General features: G+C 44.6%; 2 protein-coding genes and 1 pseudogene across 4 annotated transcripts; 2 read left to right on the top strand and 1 right to left on the bottom strand.

Moving 5' to 3' along the window:
* Positions 1 to 436: 436 nt before the first annotated feature.
* Positions 437 to 2,181, top strand: LOC136515880 (uncharacterized; annotated as a pseudogene).
* Positions 2,182 to 2,345: 164 nt separating this feature from the next.
* LOC136515881 (uncharacterized) lies at positions 2,346 to 3,614 on the top strand. Its single transcript, XM_066509345.1, has 4 exons — positions 2,346 to 2,566; positions 2,648 to 2,960; positions 3,053 to 3,132; positions 3,437 to 3,614. Exons 1-4 carry the CDS (start codon positions 2,346 to 2,348, stop codon positions 3,612 to 3,614), a joined length of 792 nt encoding a protein of 263 aa, XP_066365442.1.
* A 3,303-nt stretch (positions 3,615 to 6,917) lies between these two features.
* Positions 6,918 to 10,923, bottom strand: LOC136516693 (protein BUD31 homolog 2). Of its 3 annotated transcripts, none has more exons than XM_066510170.1 (5): positions 10,609 to 10,923; positions 9,998 to 10,088; positions 8,322 to 8,427; positions 8,051 to 8,238; positions 6,918 to 7,353 (listed from the first exon to the last, which is right to left on the bottom strand). In XM_066510170.1, exons 3-5 carry the CDS (start codon positions 8,413 to 8,415, stop codon positions 7,198 to 7,200), a joined length of 438 nt encoding a protein of 145 aa, XP_066366267.1. In that variant the 5' UTR covers positions 8,416 to 8,427; positions 9,998 to 10,088; positions 10,609 to 10,923; the 3' UTR covers positions 6,918 to 7,197. The 3 variants fall into 3 exon arrangements, with proteins under 3 accessions (XP_066366267.1, XP_066366268.1, XP_066366266.1); XM_066510171.1 differs by having other exon boundaries at positions 9,899 to 10,088; XM_066510169.1 differs by lacking the exon at positions 9,998 to 10,088 and having other exon boundaries at positions 10,609 to 10,921.
* Between the last annotated feature and the right edge of the window lie 4,258 nt (positions 10,924 to 15,181).

Raw genomic sequence — 15,181 nt, forward strand, 5'->3', positions numbered from 1 at the left:
ACTATTTAGCTTATTGTAAGAGTGCTATTATAATTACACTGGAATCTGAAAAATACCATTATATACACTTGTCGCGACGTTTGGCCCACGTGCAGGTGTATACAGGGGTTACATACATGCGTATGGACCGTGTTGCCCTCAGTACATGTGCCCTAGGGTTTGACTCAATCAACTGAATCCATCTAGTCTCCACCGCCTCCTCTCTGCCTCACGCGAACCCTAGGAAGTCCGCCTCGGAGGCGACTGCGACGACTGCTCGATGCGGCGGCGATCGCGACTACCGAGGGCCGCGGCGTGGACCGCGACTACTGCTGCTCCTCCCCCGCCCCATCTGCTAAGCGGAGGCGACTACGACCGGCGACGGCGGCGACTACTGCTTGCGGCACGGCGACCACGACTACTGTTGCTCCTTTCCCGCCTCATCTGCTGACCGGAGATGGCATCCACAGCTACCAGTTCAAGTGTTGCAGCAATGGATGACAGCATACCGAGGTATTTTCGATCTGACATGACTTTCCCTCGACGAATAGGCTAGTTGTTAGGTTACCCTAGTTGTTACTACAATTTGTTGTAGAACTCGTTGACTTGATCTGCTTACTTCCTGCTAGGACCGACCTCTTCTCGCTAGATATTAAAGTTGAAGGTTTCAATACAACAGATGCGTTGGGTAGAAAAGTTTACACCAAAGGTTCAGTGATTAAGTGGAATGTCGAGATAGGGTCGTTTTCTTTAGACTTGTTGATGGAAAGCTTGCGGAATGAAGTTAAATGGGCCTCTAACCAGTCTGCATATGTGTGGTTCTTTGACAAGAATGTGCAAGAAGATGTTAGATTAGTCAGTGACATTCAGATGATAGATTTGTTTGACATGTATAAGTTTGAAATGTGTTGCTGTTTGTTGGTAGGAGTCTTTGATAATGCTGTTGCTGATGCATTTGAGTATGAGTTGATAGAGCCTTTATGTGTTATTCCACCTGATGATGGAGCAGTCAACCCTTCTGATTTCAATCTTGATGCAAATGCTTGTGCTTCTACCATTCCAAATGCAACTAATGCTTCTACTGCTGCAATTCCAAATGTCCAACCTTCTACCGATGCCATTCCAAATGCAACTAATGCTTCTACTGCTGTCATTTCAAATGCAAATGCTTCTGATGTCATTTCAAATGCAAATGCTTCTTCTGCTGCCATTCCAAATGCCCAAGCTTCTACTGATGCTATTCCAAATGCCCAAGCTTCTACTAATGCCATTTCAAATGCCCAAGCTTCTACTGATGCCAATCCTTGTACTGCTGATGAGTCGAACGTAGAGCCTGATAGGGAGCCAGACATCTTTGACAATGAAGAGGAGTATGTTGGGGTTGATGATGAGCACATCTACATTTCAGTACCACCTACACACCCAGCCAACACTGACAGTGCCCAACCATCTGTTGATAATGCTAATCATGTTGTTGCTGATGAGGTGCTCCTCTTGAGGTAGAAATTGATGATGCAGATCCCCAGGAAATAAATGTCCTCCATGATCCTAAAAATCCAAAGATTGTCAAGGGACAATTGTTTCCTGACATAGTAATATTCAGGAAAGCTATTCGTCATTACGCTGTCAAGAAAGGTTTCGAGTTAGCTAAGTTGCAAACTGACCCAACAAGATTCATTACACATTGTGCTGCCGAAGGGTGCCCATGGAAAATTCATGCATCTAGGATTTTTTATAATAAAACAATACAGGTTGGTGTGGTCCTTTTATTACTGTTTGTAACTTTTTCGATTATACATATGATACTCATCTTAATTTCTTATGTAGATTAAAACATTGCCTGCTGAACATAATTGTCCAACTACCAAGCTGAGGGAGGGAAAGATGGCTAGTCAAGGTTGGTGTGCAGATAGATTGGCGGACTGGGTCAAGAAGAACCCAAATAAAGGAGCCAAGGATGCAAAGGAAAAGCTAGAAAGAGACTATGGCATTAAACTGAAATACTCCAAGGCATGGTGTGGTTTGAAGGTTGCCCTACAATAGGTTCATGGGAAGTACTCAGAAAGTTTTCAGCTATTGTTCAATTGGAAAGCACAGATAGAAATGAGTTCTCCTAGAAGCATTATAGAGATAGAGTTAGAAGGGAAGAAGAAGAAGCGCTTCAAGAGGATTTTTGTAGCCCTGAAGCCATGTATCGATGGCTTCTTAGCTGGTTGTAGGCCATTTATAGGTGTAGATGCGTCTGCATTGCATGGTAAATATAGAGGGCAGTTGGCATCAGCACTTCTGTGGATGGGCATAGCTGGTTATATCATGTGGCATATGGTGTTTTTTATTCTAAAACAGAAGACAATTGAAAGTGGTTCATGCAGCAGCTGCATAGAGCAGTGGGTTCACCTACAGGTTTAGTCATATGTACTGATGCTTGTAAAGGACTTGAGAAGGCTGTGGGTGTAGTGTTCCCTGAAGTGGAGTACAGAGAGTGTATGAGGCACATATACAGCAACTTTATGAAGCACTATCAAGAAAATGTGTTTACTGACCACCTATACCCTGCTGCCAGGAGTTACATAGAAGGGCTGTTCAGGTGGCACATGCAGAAGATAGCAGATTTTGCCCCAGATGCCATTGACTTTCTTTAGCAACATCACAATTTGATATGGTACAGGTGTGGATTTTCAGAGCTTAGTAAATGTGACTATTTGACCAATAATGTTTCTGAGAGTTTCAATGCTCAGATAAAGAAGTTGAAAGGACTTCTGCTGCATGAACTTATAGATGGGATTAGGGAACTCATAATGGAAAAGAGGTACTTAAGAAGGCAGATTGGTAAGGATATACAGGATTGTATACTGCCCAATGTCATCAAAGACCTGAACACTATAAGCAAAAACCTCAAAGTTGTGAAGGTTGCAAGAAGTGATGAGGGCATAACTGAAGTAACACTTATAGATGACTGGAACAACCATAAGAGGCACATGGTTGACCTGCAAGGTCACTCCTGTTCATGTAGGGAGTGGCAAATCACAGGAAAACCATACAAACATGCCCTGGCATGGATTCTTTCCAACAGATAGATTTTGTGCATGAGTACTACTCTATTAAGAGATTTAGGGCTGCATATGCTTCTAGAGTTGAGCCATTGCCAGACAGGTCACAGTGGCCATAGGTTGACCTAGGCTTCAAAGTTCTCCCTCCTCTGCTAGGTAGAGCTGCAGGTAGGTCGAGAGTGGTGAGAATTAGAGGAAGCCTTGAGAAAAGTACTACCAAGAAGAAGGTTAGGTGTAAAAGGTGTGGAGATTTTGGGCACTTCTCTAAGACTTGCAAACAACCAGAGCTAGGAGAAGATGGTGAAGTTGGACTGAATTCAAAGGAAAAAAGGTAAAATAATTTATATGCCTCTTTCCAATTCTTGTGACATTCCCTAGTTTTTGGTAATCATAGTGTGCATCTGTAGGAAAAGGCAACAATTGAAAGATGATGACAGTGCTGGACCTTCACAAATAAAGAAGAAGAAGACAACACCTAAGAAGAAGGGTGCACCCAAGAAGAAGAAGAAAACTCCTAAGAAGAAGAAGACACCTAAGAAAAAGAAGCAGCAAAAGAAAGTTGCTGCTCAGCAGCTAGTGTTGTGAGAAGCCTGAAGGACTTCTTAAACACCATGTGATTTGTTGTGATCACAAGAATGAAGGTTATGTATTGTAGGCCTTGAACTTTATGTATTGTAGGCCTTGAACTTGATGTATTGTAGGCCTTGAACTTGATGTCTTATAGGCCTTAAACACCATGTGATAGTTTCTTTTGTCTCCTGAATGTTATGTATTGTAGGCCTTGAACTTGATGTATTGTAGGCCCTGAACTTGATGTATGCTAGGGCCTGAACTCGATGTCTGTTATGGTTAGCACCGAATACTTGATGAATGCCAAGATCTGGAACCTCAGTCCACTTGTCAAGTGTGTTTTCTACTTTTGCTTTCAAAGCAGATTATTTTGATCATTCAACTGTGCAGCACTGTCGACGAAATATGGTCGGCAGTCTACCTAGGGGTATGCCCAAGGTAGTAGATTATCGGCAGACAGATGCGCAAGCCCCAAACAAGACGGTGACGCAAGACAGACACGAGGTTTTATCCAGGTTCGGCCGCCAATAAGGCGTAATACCTACGTCCTGCGTCTGATTTGTATTGCTGTATGTCAATGAGAGATATCTTTTAGAGGGGTCCCCTGCCCGCCTTATATAGTCTGGGGAGCAGGGTTACAGATCTGGAAACTAATCCTAGTCAGTTACAATTGCCATATGTGGCCGGATAAGGATTCCTATTCTAACCGACCAGGATCCTGCTTGATCGCCAAATCCGTCTTGATTCCTTGTGCGGGACTCCGATCAGGTTAACTGGGCCGCACGTCATCTTTCGAGTGGACTGAACCCATCGATCCGGGCCAGCCCAAGCTTAGCCGTAAGGGTATAGGGGTTAATACCCCCACAAGCACCATTGCTAGTTGCTTTTGAGCTGCTTCTCTGTGTTTATCTGGAAGGTGCACCACTTGTCAACGATGACATTTGTGCTGCTTAGATTGTTGTGTGCCAGTTGATTAGTTAGCACCAATGAAACCAAAGCAATGACAATGGAGGCGATGTTGATTATCTTCTCCCTGAGAAAGCGCTTCTTCTGTGCTGCTGCTTTCTTGCTTGAATAAGATGATGCTGATGAACCTGGACAAGATTGTTGTAAGACAGGTTGCACTCCAACGGGCTCGAAAGGTCACTGAATGAGGAAGGAACTTGACCTTCAAGCTCATTGCTATCCAAGTACAGGTACGCATGTGCAAATTCCCTACTGCGTCGGTATCTCACCAGACATCATGTTGTGACTAACATTTAGAGCAATCTGAAGGGCAGCAAGCTGACCAAGCTCAACCGGGACCTGACCAGACAGACGATTGCCTCCCATCTCCAGTTCTATGAGCCTTGAAAGGCCTCCAAAACTGCTTTGGATGATTCCATTCAGACTGTTGTCAGACAACTTGAGCAGCTCCAGGTTTCCTTTGCAAAAATCCCCAGCCAATGCTCAAAAAATGCCTTCACTTATATGTTGCCAACAATTGAATCATTACAAAATTCACAGATTCACATTGACAGATTCATCACAATTTCACATACAAATCCACTTGTTTGTTTCACAAATTCACAGATTCATAAATTCACAGAACCTACATAAACATACATTCCTTGATCACAGATACATAGTTCCATAAATAGAAATTAGTAGTAGCACTTGACAACCTACAGGCTAAGATCACTAAACTCCAAACTACTGGAACCAAGGTGCATACTACTTCATTTCCAAACTGCTGCAACTAAGAGGCTTACAAACAGATTTAGCATCACCACAGCAACTAATGCATTGCCTAAGCTAAAAGCCTTCTTCAATCCTCCATTCTTCAATTCTTTCATCTCCTGCTCCAACTTTAAAATGTCAACCTTCAAGTCAATGATTTGAACCTTCAAGTCCATCATCCCAATCTTGGGCACTTCTTGTGACATTCCTTGAACCGCAGGATCAACAAAAGGGCCATGTACACCTTCCACTTCCACATCCCTGAGCTTGTCTGGATGATTGGCGCGCAGATAGGCTAGGTATTGATCCTCAAACCAATAGTTCATACAAGTGTCATCGTTCTGCAATTGACAATCAAAACCCCAACCCACTTAACACTATTTGTAGTTGGACAAACATGGAACCCAACATCAAAGGAAAATCAAGACAAATTACCGGGAAATTATTGGGGCAAGTGTAATACATATTGCCAGCCTTGCTCTTTCTCCTAATGACCTGGATCTTGCATTTGGGGCAATCGATCTGTGGGAGACCACCAACCTAGCTAGCACTTGAACTGGCAGCTGTGGATGCCATCTCTCGTCAGCAGATGGGGCGGGGAAGGAGCAGCAGTAGTCGCGGTCGATGCCGGTGCCCTCGGTAGTCGCGGTCGACACGCCGCGAGCAGTAGTCGCCGCCGCCGCCGGTCGCAGTCACCTCTGCTCAGCAGATGGGGCAGGGGAGGAGGAGCAGTAGTCGCGGTCGTCGCCGCGGCCCTCGGTAGTCGTGGTCGTCGCCGCCTCGAGCAGTCGCCGCCGCCGTCGCCGCCAGTCGCAGTCGCCTCCCGAGGCGGACTGCCTAGGGTTCGCGCGAGAGAGAGAGAGGAGGCGGTGGGGACTGGATGGATTCAGTCGATTGAGTCAAACCCTAGGGCACATGTACTAGGGGCAACACGGTCCATATACATGTACGTAACCCCTGTATACACCTGCACGTGGGCCAAACGTCGCGACAAGTGTACATAATGACATTTTTCAGACTCCAGTGTAATTATAATGGCACTCTTACAATAAGCTGAATAGTAATAGTATTTATAAGAAACGCGAGAATTATAATGGCACCAATCCAATTAACCCTTGTTATTAGATCAATTTGATATTCTATTCTCCTTAACTGTTTAATCCCTCAACTTCAAACCAAACTGAAGGCACCAAGTCAAGAATAAATTTCACTCAAAATCAACTAATTTTAAAGAACGTACCCAGTGCAGAGAGCTCCCGCTCTGTGCAGGGTCTAAAAAAGGTGTTAGTGACAAGCCTTACCCTCGCCTGTGCAATACGAGGAGACCACGACTCAAACCCAGGACCTTCCAGTCACAGACGGTAAGACTCTACCACGTGCACTAGGCTCGTCCTTCAAAATCAACTCATTTTGATTTTTGAAAATCTAACGAGTACAATCAAAGCAATTTTGAAATAAGCCATCAAACAAACATCTTGTCCAACCCTGCCCATGATGAGGCATATCATTTGTCACTAATCGCAAATAACGGCCATACTAGCAATTGATGTGACAAATATGTTGTCACTATATAGTCACCAATACTTGTAAACAGTACACTGGAGGTAATCGCTTGAATTTAACTTTCATTTAGGAATTTTGCAATACATTGCACAGGTTGAAATCAACTGATTATCCAGTGCTTGTCCTCAACAGATATCATCAATACAACGAGCCACCTCGAGCAATTAGTCCGACATTATTTTGCTGACACGAGATGGGAACTGTAATCACCGCTGGCCACCTGATTATACGGTGCTTGTTCACAGCATACGGGCTCAAATATAAGGACACATTTTGAACAGTTTTGAGGTTATCTCACAACCACAGGATATCAACTTTAATCACCGCTGGCACAGCCCCTGCATCCGCAGTGGACACATTCTATCACCTTCTCCTCCCTGAGGTGCTTGGGCACTCTGCAGACGCAAGTGGTTGCGAAGTTGTGGTCTCGTGTCTGTATGCAGCGAAGGCAGCAGAGGCGCTCATAACCTGGCTGCAAAAGGACTCGAGAGAATAATCGTTAGTAGCGATCCAGAGAATTGAGTAATAGAATCCAAATATAGTCACAGTAAAAGAACCCGAGCCTAGACACAGCAGAATGACAGTAGCTATACAAATAAAGATAGTGTGGTTCAGGGTATGGAGCAAAAGTATAGTAATAGTGAGAGAAGGAAAGTATCTGAGCAATGCCCCTAATGAGTGAATCAATAAAAAGATTGTACCCTTCGAAATTTCCATATGAAAACTCTCACACACAAAAGTACACTCGCATGGATCAAGCCATAAAGTACCCTTCGATTTCTATGATCATGGGTTTGGCAAAGCAAACCACTCCTCAAAAGTACACCAAAGTTTACTCTTTCATGATGAAGTGACAGTACTTACAAAAACATGAAAAATGTATGAAGAAGCATTGAATTGTGTTCTATATATGGCTCTTCTTTAAGTAATGATGGTCAGAAAAAAAGGATGCATCCAGACAAAAAGATTATACTTGGTATGTTTTTACTTGTTCACGTGATGGTTCACGTGATGAACATATGGCCTAGATAAGTTCTAAGAAAACTAGAAATAGTTACACCATCAAAGTTCAACGACAAAATATATGCGGGAGTAGCATTCCAGACAGTTTTGTAAAAGCATCAAAACAAAGCATTAGTAGTTTAGTACTATTGAGGATGCTCACCAACCTTTTTCCACTTTGCAATCAGATTGCGATCTGCATAACCTTGGTCTAAGCAAAACTCATATAACTCTTTCGATATTTCCTTCCTTCGATAGTAAAGATCATATATGTAGCGACTCTTTTGATGAGAAATACGGAAGATTGGCCAAAGAGCTTCACATTTCCTCTTCCCATCATGTGGATCATTTTCAGCTGCAAGAGAAAATCACATTACTATTCCTATCAGAGAGAATATGTATTAAAAAATCTGCATAGAATGCAACTTAAGTTAATACCTTCCCTCATTTTGGCCTCCAGATCCCGAAGCGTTGGCTCAATAAGCTCCCATCCTTCAGGATATTTCACACGGCTTGTCTTTATCTTAGGCATGTTGTCTCAAATCTGAGGGATACAAAAATGGTGAGAAGCATATGTAGCACTTATTATTAATAATAAACTAGGATGTTATATGCTCCTGCTATTTCATACAGAAACACCTCCAAAGCAGCAATGTGTACGGAATTGGAAAAAAATGTCTATATGTTTCCTAATATTCACAGTGCACGTATATATACAGCTAACTCTCACAAAATGTTCTTTTAGCATATGACATAGAATAACATATCATGACAACCAACTAGAGGTGGACAATTGGGTGTTTTGAGTGCCATAGGCTGCAAGAAGCCAAGAACTACTTTTCCAGAATATAGGTAGAAAACAATGTGTACCTCCAATGGCGAACTATGCTTTGAATATAACTGCATATGTGATTGGGGCCCTTTGTCGCCCCAATTCTTTCAACCAATTTTGGTCTTGGACATAAACTTATAGCCAAATAATATAAGTTTCATTTTGTTGGTTTGGCAGCAATCTACCGGGCTTTATAGAAACCATAAACAATGTGTGTTGAAAAGCAATGTTTTCAAGTCGTCCAGTCGAACCTAGTCGCCATGGGACCGACTAGGATGATTAATCGCGATTAATCGGACGACTTGTACAAGTCGACGGTGCCCCTAATCAGTCACCAGGGACCGATTAGGACGATTAATCGCGATTAATCGGACGACTTGAAAACATTGTTGAAAAGAAAGCAATAAGATCACCGACTGACATTGTGTGTACGGCTTCTTCATTTTTGCATCACTGGGCAGGTCTAAAATAGGGTGAGGACCGGGCGATGCAGGAATATGGAGCAGAAAAGACTGGCACTGTACTTCCATTCGCACCAAGAGGGAAGATACTGGGACAGTGCTGTTGCAGTTGAAGATGTCTGGGGCCTTCTGTAGTTCTGTTTCACATGGAGGGGGGAAATGAATATTTAGATTGAGGCTTTGGTCAAGTTTTTTCTGATTGGTTAGGTGGACAAGCCTATGTACTATGTGTACAAGGATCATTGTGGTCTCATGCTTTTGTTTTGCTTACTCGGGATACGCCCTGGGTTGCTATAATTTGGCTAAGAGTTTGGTAGAAGTTTGTGTAGTTTCTAGAACTGGTGACAAGACGTTGTAGGGTAAAGACTTGCTGTCATTTTGTTAAGTTGGTTGTAATTTGAGTTAGGTGCGTGGAAACCTATGACTGGCCTAAAAAGAAGCCTTTTTAAAACTAAAAAATAGTAGGCAAAACTAAATCTGCCTAAAAAGAGCCCTGTTTGATGAAAACAACCTGTGCTTGGCCCAGGTCAGTATGGGCCTGGATAGCAAGATAGCAACACTAAATAAACAGCACCAGATCCAAATTTTAGTTTCAATTATTTTTCAGTAATAAAAAAAAAACTCATATGTCAAAGCCAAATAAACTAATGTGATATAGCTTGTGGAGCGCCTAAGACTAATAGAAACTGAACTTTTCCCGGGCTGAGCTGGGAAACACTCACCACTCAAATGCAAGAAAAATACAGCTGTGCTAATAGCCCAACCAAGAATTCTACATTGGATCAGAAGGCATATAAGCTGAATCCTCAAATATCGCTTACTTCCCTCCCTCTCCCAAAATCCAAAGTTCCAGCAAGCAACAGCTGCTTGCCTGAGTTTCTTCTACCACTCTGTGCAGCCCTGATCCTCAACCTGCAATTTCATAGGCAAATACCTCGTTCGTCCCTTATGCGATCTATTTGCATAAGACAAACAGTAAGCCTTTTGATTTTTCCAATTCTAGGGTTAGCTTAGTTTTCCCAAGGGCTACTACTCTGTCACTGCCCCTGCCTATAATGTAAAATCCAATAATAGAATTCTGGTGCAACTTACTTCATAAAAAACTCCTCTCAATTTTGGTCATATATAGCTACAGTGTCCTTTACTTTTAAAGGGTTTATTATTTGGCCAAGAGCTCATCATTCCCAATTTCATATGTAGGATTCACTTCCTAGTTGCTACCAAATTAAACAATCAAGTCTTGAAAGCTTTTGTGATTTTTAAGTAGCTGCATAGTTGATTAAACAGCGCCATAATTGATCAGTTTTGCATCAATCCATACATACGACAAAATCAGTTTTGCAAATGGTTAAGCAGAGCCAACTAGCCAGAAGCATGATAATAATCGATGTACACCTCTGTTACAGCAAGGGGAAGAGCAGAATCGACTTACCCTAAATCTGCAAGCAGCTCGATGCGGCCGCAGGGGAAGGGCTAGAGGGCACGGATCGCCGTCGGCGCCGCGCCTCTCCTCGGAGCCCTTGGCTTGGGGGTGAAGGGGAGCGGAGGATGGAGGGGCCGGTGGGCGGAGTGCGCGCAGGGGCCGGCCGGCGGCTGTGGCGGACCGGGCGGGGGCAGCCACGAGCGAGGAAGGGGGAGTCCTAGGCAGAGGCGGGGCGGATTGTTGGGGTAGTCCTAGGCGGAGGCATTGCTTGCGAGCGCACGGAGGGGCCCATGTATGTGACGGGGAGCAGGCAGGCGAGGGCCATCGCCCATCGGGCTGAGTCTCTCTGGGGGAGAAGGCCAGACGAAACCACGCGCGGCATCTGTGGACGGTGGCGCTGCGTGCGGACGGAATAGAAGGAAGGAAAGTATGGGCTGAAAGCGACTCCGAATAGAAATAGGCCCAATATGAGTCCGAGCAAGTTTAGGCCCGTCAATGATTAACAGCGTGAACAGGTACCGTTGCTTGACGTTTGGATGGACCTGTGCGCATCAGATCGGGACGGCTAGCATCCGGACGTTCGGCACCGTCCATCAAACAAACCCGCCCGTCCTAGCCGCTTCACTTTTCTTCACCGTCCGACCCTCTGCCCCTAGCCACTCGCTTCTCTTCACCGCCAGACCCCCGCCCTAGCCACTCGCTTCTCTTCACCGCCCCCTCCCCCGCCGCGAGAATACAATGAAACCCGCTTGCCCCTGCATCACCCGTTCCCTCACGCTAGATGTGTCACATCCTCATCGTGCTCTCATTAGAAAATTATTTTGCAACATCAAACAAAACGCAATGCGAGGTAAAACATCAGAACAAGTCTACTGCAACATCAGAACAAGAGCGACTGCAACAACACAATAAAGCTACTACAATACGAAATGCAACGTCAGAAAAAACTACTAATGCAACAAAGAAAAATTACTTGTTGCAACAGCAAAACAAAGCTACTGCGATAACAGAAACAAAGCAGATTGCGAGATGCAACATCCAGAAAAAGACTAATAGAACAAAGAAAGATTGCTTGTTGCAACAGCAAACCAAAGCTACTGCAACAGCAGAAACAAAAAGGGCAGTGCGAGATGTAACATGAGAAAAAAAGACTAATGCAACAAAGAAAGACTACTTATTGCAACAGTGAAACAACACTACTGCAACAACAGAAACAAAAACGCAAATGCGAGAAGCAACATCAGGAAAAAAGGTCTAATGCAACAAAGAAATATTGCTTGTTGTAACAGCAAAATAAGCCTGCTGCAACAAAGCTTGTCGGAACCCTAGCCACCGTCGCGTCCCTCAGATCTAGATCCAGAGAAGGAGAGCTCAGATCTAGAGAAGAAGGAAGGAGAGCTTAGATCCAGATCCAGAGGAGAAGGGCAAGGCCTCAGATCTAGATCCCTCCGCAACGTACCTCGTCGGAGCCGTCGCCGTCGTCCTCGTCTCCGGTGGGGTGCGGGAGCCGGGTCACAGGGAGAGTGGGGGTGCATGGAGGTCGCAGAGGCGCGAGGGATGGAGGGAGGAAGGGAGCACGGGCGAGCGGGTGCGCAGCGAGCTTGCGTGCGGAGGGAGGGAGGTCGCGAAGGGGCGAGTGTAACACCCTCGGTGTTACACCATAAATCATTTACTAAAATATGTCATGAGCATCATATTTATGTGCTAATACATGTGATAAAGTGTGTAGATCAATTTCTGTAACTCAAAATGATCAACTAAAATGCGAAACAAAAGTTGATTCAATAGTTCATGCATATCAAGTAGGGTTTAAAACCAATTTTTATTAAGCAAAAATACCATAGAACATGTATGTGATACTTAAATAAAGTTTGAAGTACAAACTTTGTAGATGACAATAAAATACTTGCTATAGAAAAATAATGTTACTAGCTAGTATTTCTAATAGTCTAGAAACAGAACTTGAAAACAAATCCAGCTCAAAAACTTAGAAATTTTCAAGTCTGCCAACAGCTAGACATTGCTATATTTAGCAATTAATTATGAGAGATTGGGTTAAGGAGTGGTGTAGTGTTATAGCTCGATTTGGTAGTCTCATGTGCAATCTTGAGCATGGTGAAGATGGTTTAGGTTCTAAAGCAACCATTTGGTCTTGTTGAGCGCTTTAAAATTCGTGCGCATCACTATCTTGGGTTGATTGGCGTCGGGAGCGCGGTCACCGTGCGGCCTCCTCACGTCGCGTGTGTGATCGCTTTGTGCCACCACGCTAGGTCGGTTGGGCCGCCTGGGCTTAGATGAGGCCAGCCGCAGCGAGCCGTTGGCCTCGTGGCCTGCTGCCCTACCTCGCGCTGCCGCCATTGATGCCATCGCGGCCGTGTTGCCGCTGCCATCGCATCCACCACTACTGCCTCGTGTCGCGACGCTGCCACTACCGCCATGTCACTTCCGTACTCGTGTCTGCTTGCTACATCATGCTGCCCCCTCCCTGGCCTGGTTGGGTGCCGTCCGCACATGGCCGTCCCCACCGTCGTCGCTTTATCAATTATGGTGTTGCGGCCACGTGGGCCACGCGGTCGGACGTGTGCGCCCATCGGCTAGCACTGGTGCGTGGGCCTCCCGATCTCATGGCTCACGTCCCGCCAAGGCGAGGATGAGTCGAGCCCACTGTCGTGCTCCATTTCTCTCTTTCTCCCTCTATTTTTCGCCGACGTCGCGTCGCGTCACGGTGAGCCAGAGAGCAAGCACCTCTCATCAATTCCTCGTGCTCGCACCTCATCCTTCACGTCCCCTCTCTAAGCGCCCCCATCCCACTTTGATTGTGGCTCAGCTGAGCTCCAATTTTGGAGCTTTGTCCGTCATCATGTCGTTAAGGCCCATCACCGCCCGCGCCGTGGCTAGCCTCCACCACTTCACCCCGCGTAAATTCCTCTGCACCACTAGCTTGCCTTGGCTCCCTCTCCACCATGCGCATGCCACTAGGAGTGCTACTACCTCCTTGCTACCACTAATGTGGTTGTGACCGCCATGGCTCGTTGTCGTGCTTGTCGCGCGCACATTGCAAGCACTGCTCAGGTAGTTGCTGGCCGAACCACCACTTCAGACGGGTTCGTGGTGTGCCCCTAGTGCTTATTCGCTATCTCTATCGTCCTATTAGCACTGTGGCTCACCAAAATGGGTTGCCATTGTAGGTCGCCCACCGCTAGGAAGAGCCCGCTCTACTTCACTCCTGTTCGTGCCACCACCGCCCATCGTCGCGCGTCGGCCCATAGGTGAGCATCGGTCCCCTAGCTAGGTCCGCTAGCTAGGTCTGCTTGCCGACGTACTGCCTAGTGCCACCACTCGCCGTGTCGAAGCGCATGGGGGAGGTCAAGGACCATGCCATTGTAAAGAGAAGAAAGTGCAAGGGTTCCATTGCAAAATCACAGTCTATAGAAATAGTACATGTAGTGTTCGCGCTATTGTTTGAAAACATGAGGGTGTTTTTGCAAGAATGTCAGCGCGCACGAGCTCCCTGCCGTGGGCCGCCTCCACGCGTGGGCCGCACCCCACGTGGGCCACGTTGGGCCAAAATAAGTTTATCTTTTTCGTGGAAAATAGAAATAGCTTTTCATTTTAATTCTGAGCTGAACTTTGATAATTAATATAAAATAGTGTAGGTATCCAAAAATTATGAAACAAATTTTGTTAAATTTCTAAAATTGTGCTCTATCTGTTAGTGTATTTAGTTTATATATATACATATTGATATCAGGAGCTATTAAGTCATTTGAGAGTGCTTAATATTGTTAGGATAAATGTTGTAGGAATTTTTATGGTAAATTGGTGATAGCTTTAGCTTTAAAAATTTTACAGTAGCTTCATGGTATTATTATGTTCTCCCTGCAATTTTTGTAGCCTTAGAATAGGCTAAGTACTAGCCTAGTTAGGTGCTCCTTGTTGTAATATAAGTTAAATCGCTAACAAGAGTAAGATTACATTTTAGTTGCTAAGTGAACATCCGTTAGATGAATCCATACCTGTTTTTGTGGAAATGATAAGTAGTTAGTACCTTAACCATTAGAGCTAGCTTAGTGGCTTAGTAGATGTATTCTTATTTTAAGAATTGTTGTTGCTTTAGTATTAACGTGTTGCATCATCATCGCATGCATGTAGAGAACGAGTTGGCGGAGGTCGTGACCATCGAAGACCACGAGTTCAAGGAGGTGATCAAGGAGTACGAAGAGGAGATCCTCGTGTAGGAGGAAGTCTCGGAGCCACCACTGACTAACTAAGCTAACACCCCACCTACCTAAGGCAAGCCCCGGTGCATAACCCTTATTTTGAATAATCACTGGATATATATATATATATATATATATATATATATATATATATATATATATATATATATATATATATATATATATATATATATATATGCATTTATGTTATAGGATTTATATTGAAACTACATGCATAGATAAACCTACCTAGGAGTCCTACTAGCATAGGTCAAGTAGCTGCTATGCTTAGGCTATCGGTAGCGTGAGTAACCTGTCGTTACTCACAATAGGTGATTATTGTTATAACTCTCATGATAAAA

The sequence above is a fragment of the Miscanthus floridulus genome, chromosome 17, assembly GCF_019320115.1.
Source record: "Miscanthus floridulus cultivar M001 chromosome 17, ASM1932011v1, whole genome shotgun sequence".
Lineage (NCBI taxonomy): Eukaryota > Viridiplantae > Streptophyta > Magnoliopsida > Poales > Poaceae > Miscanthus > Miscanthus floridulus.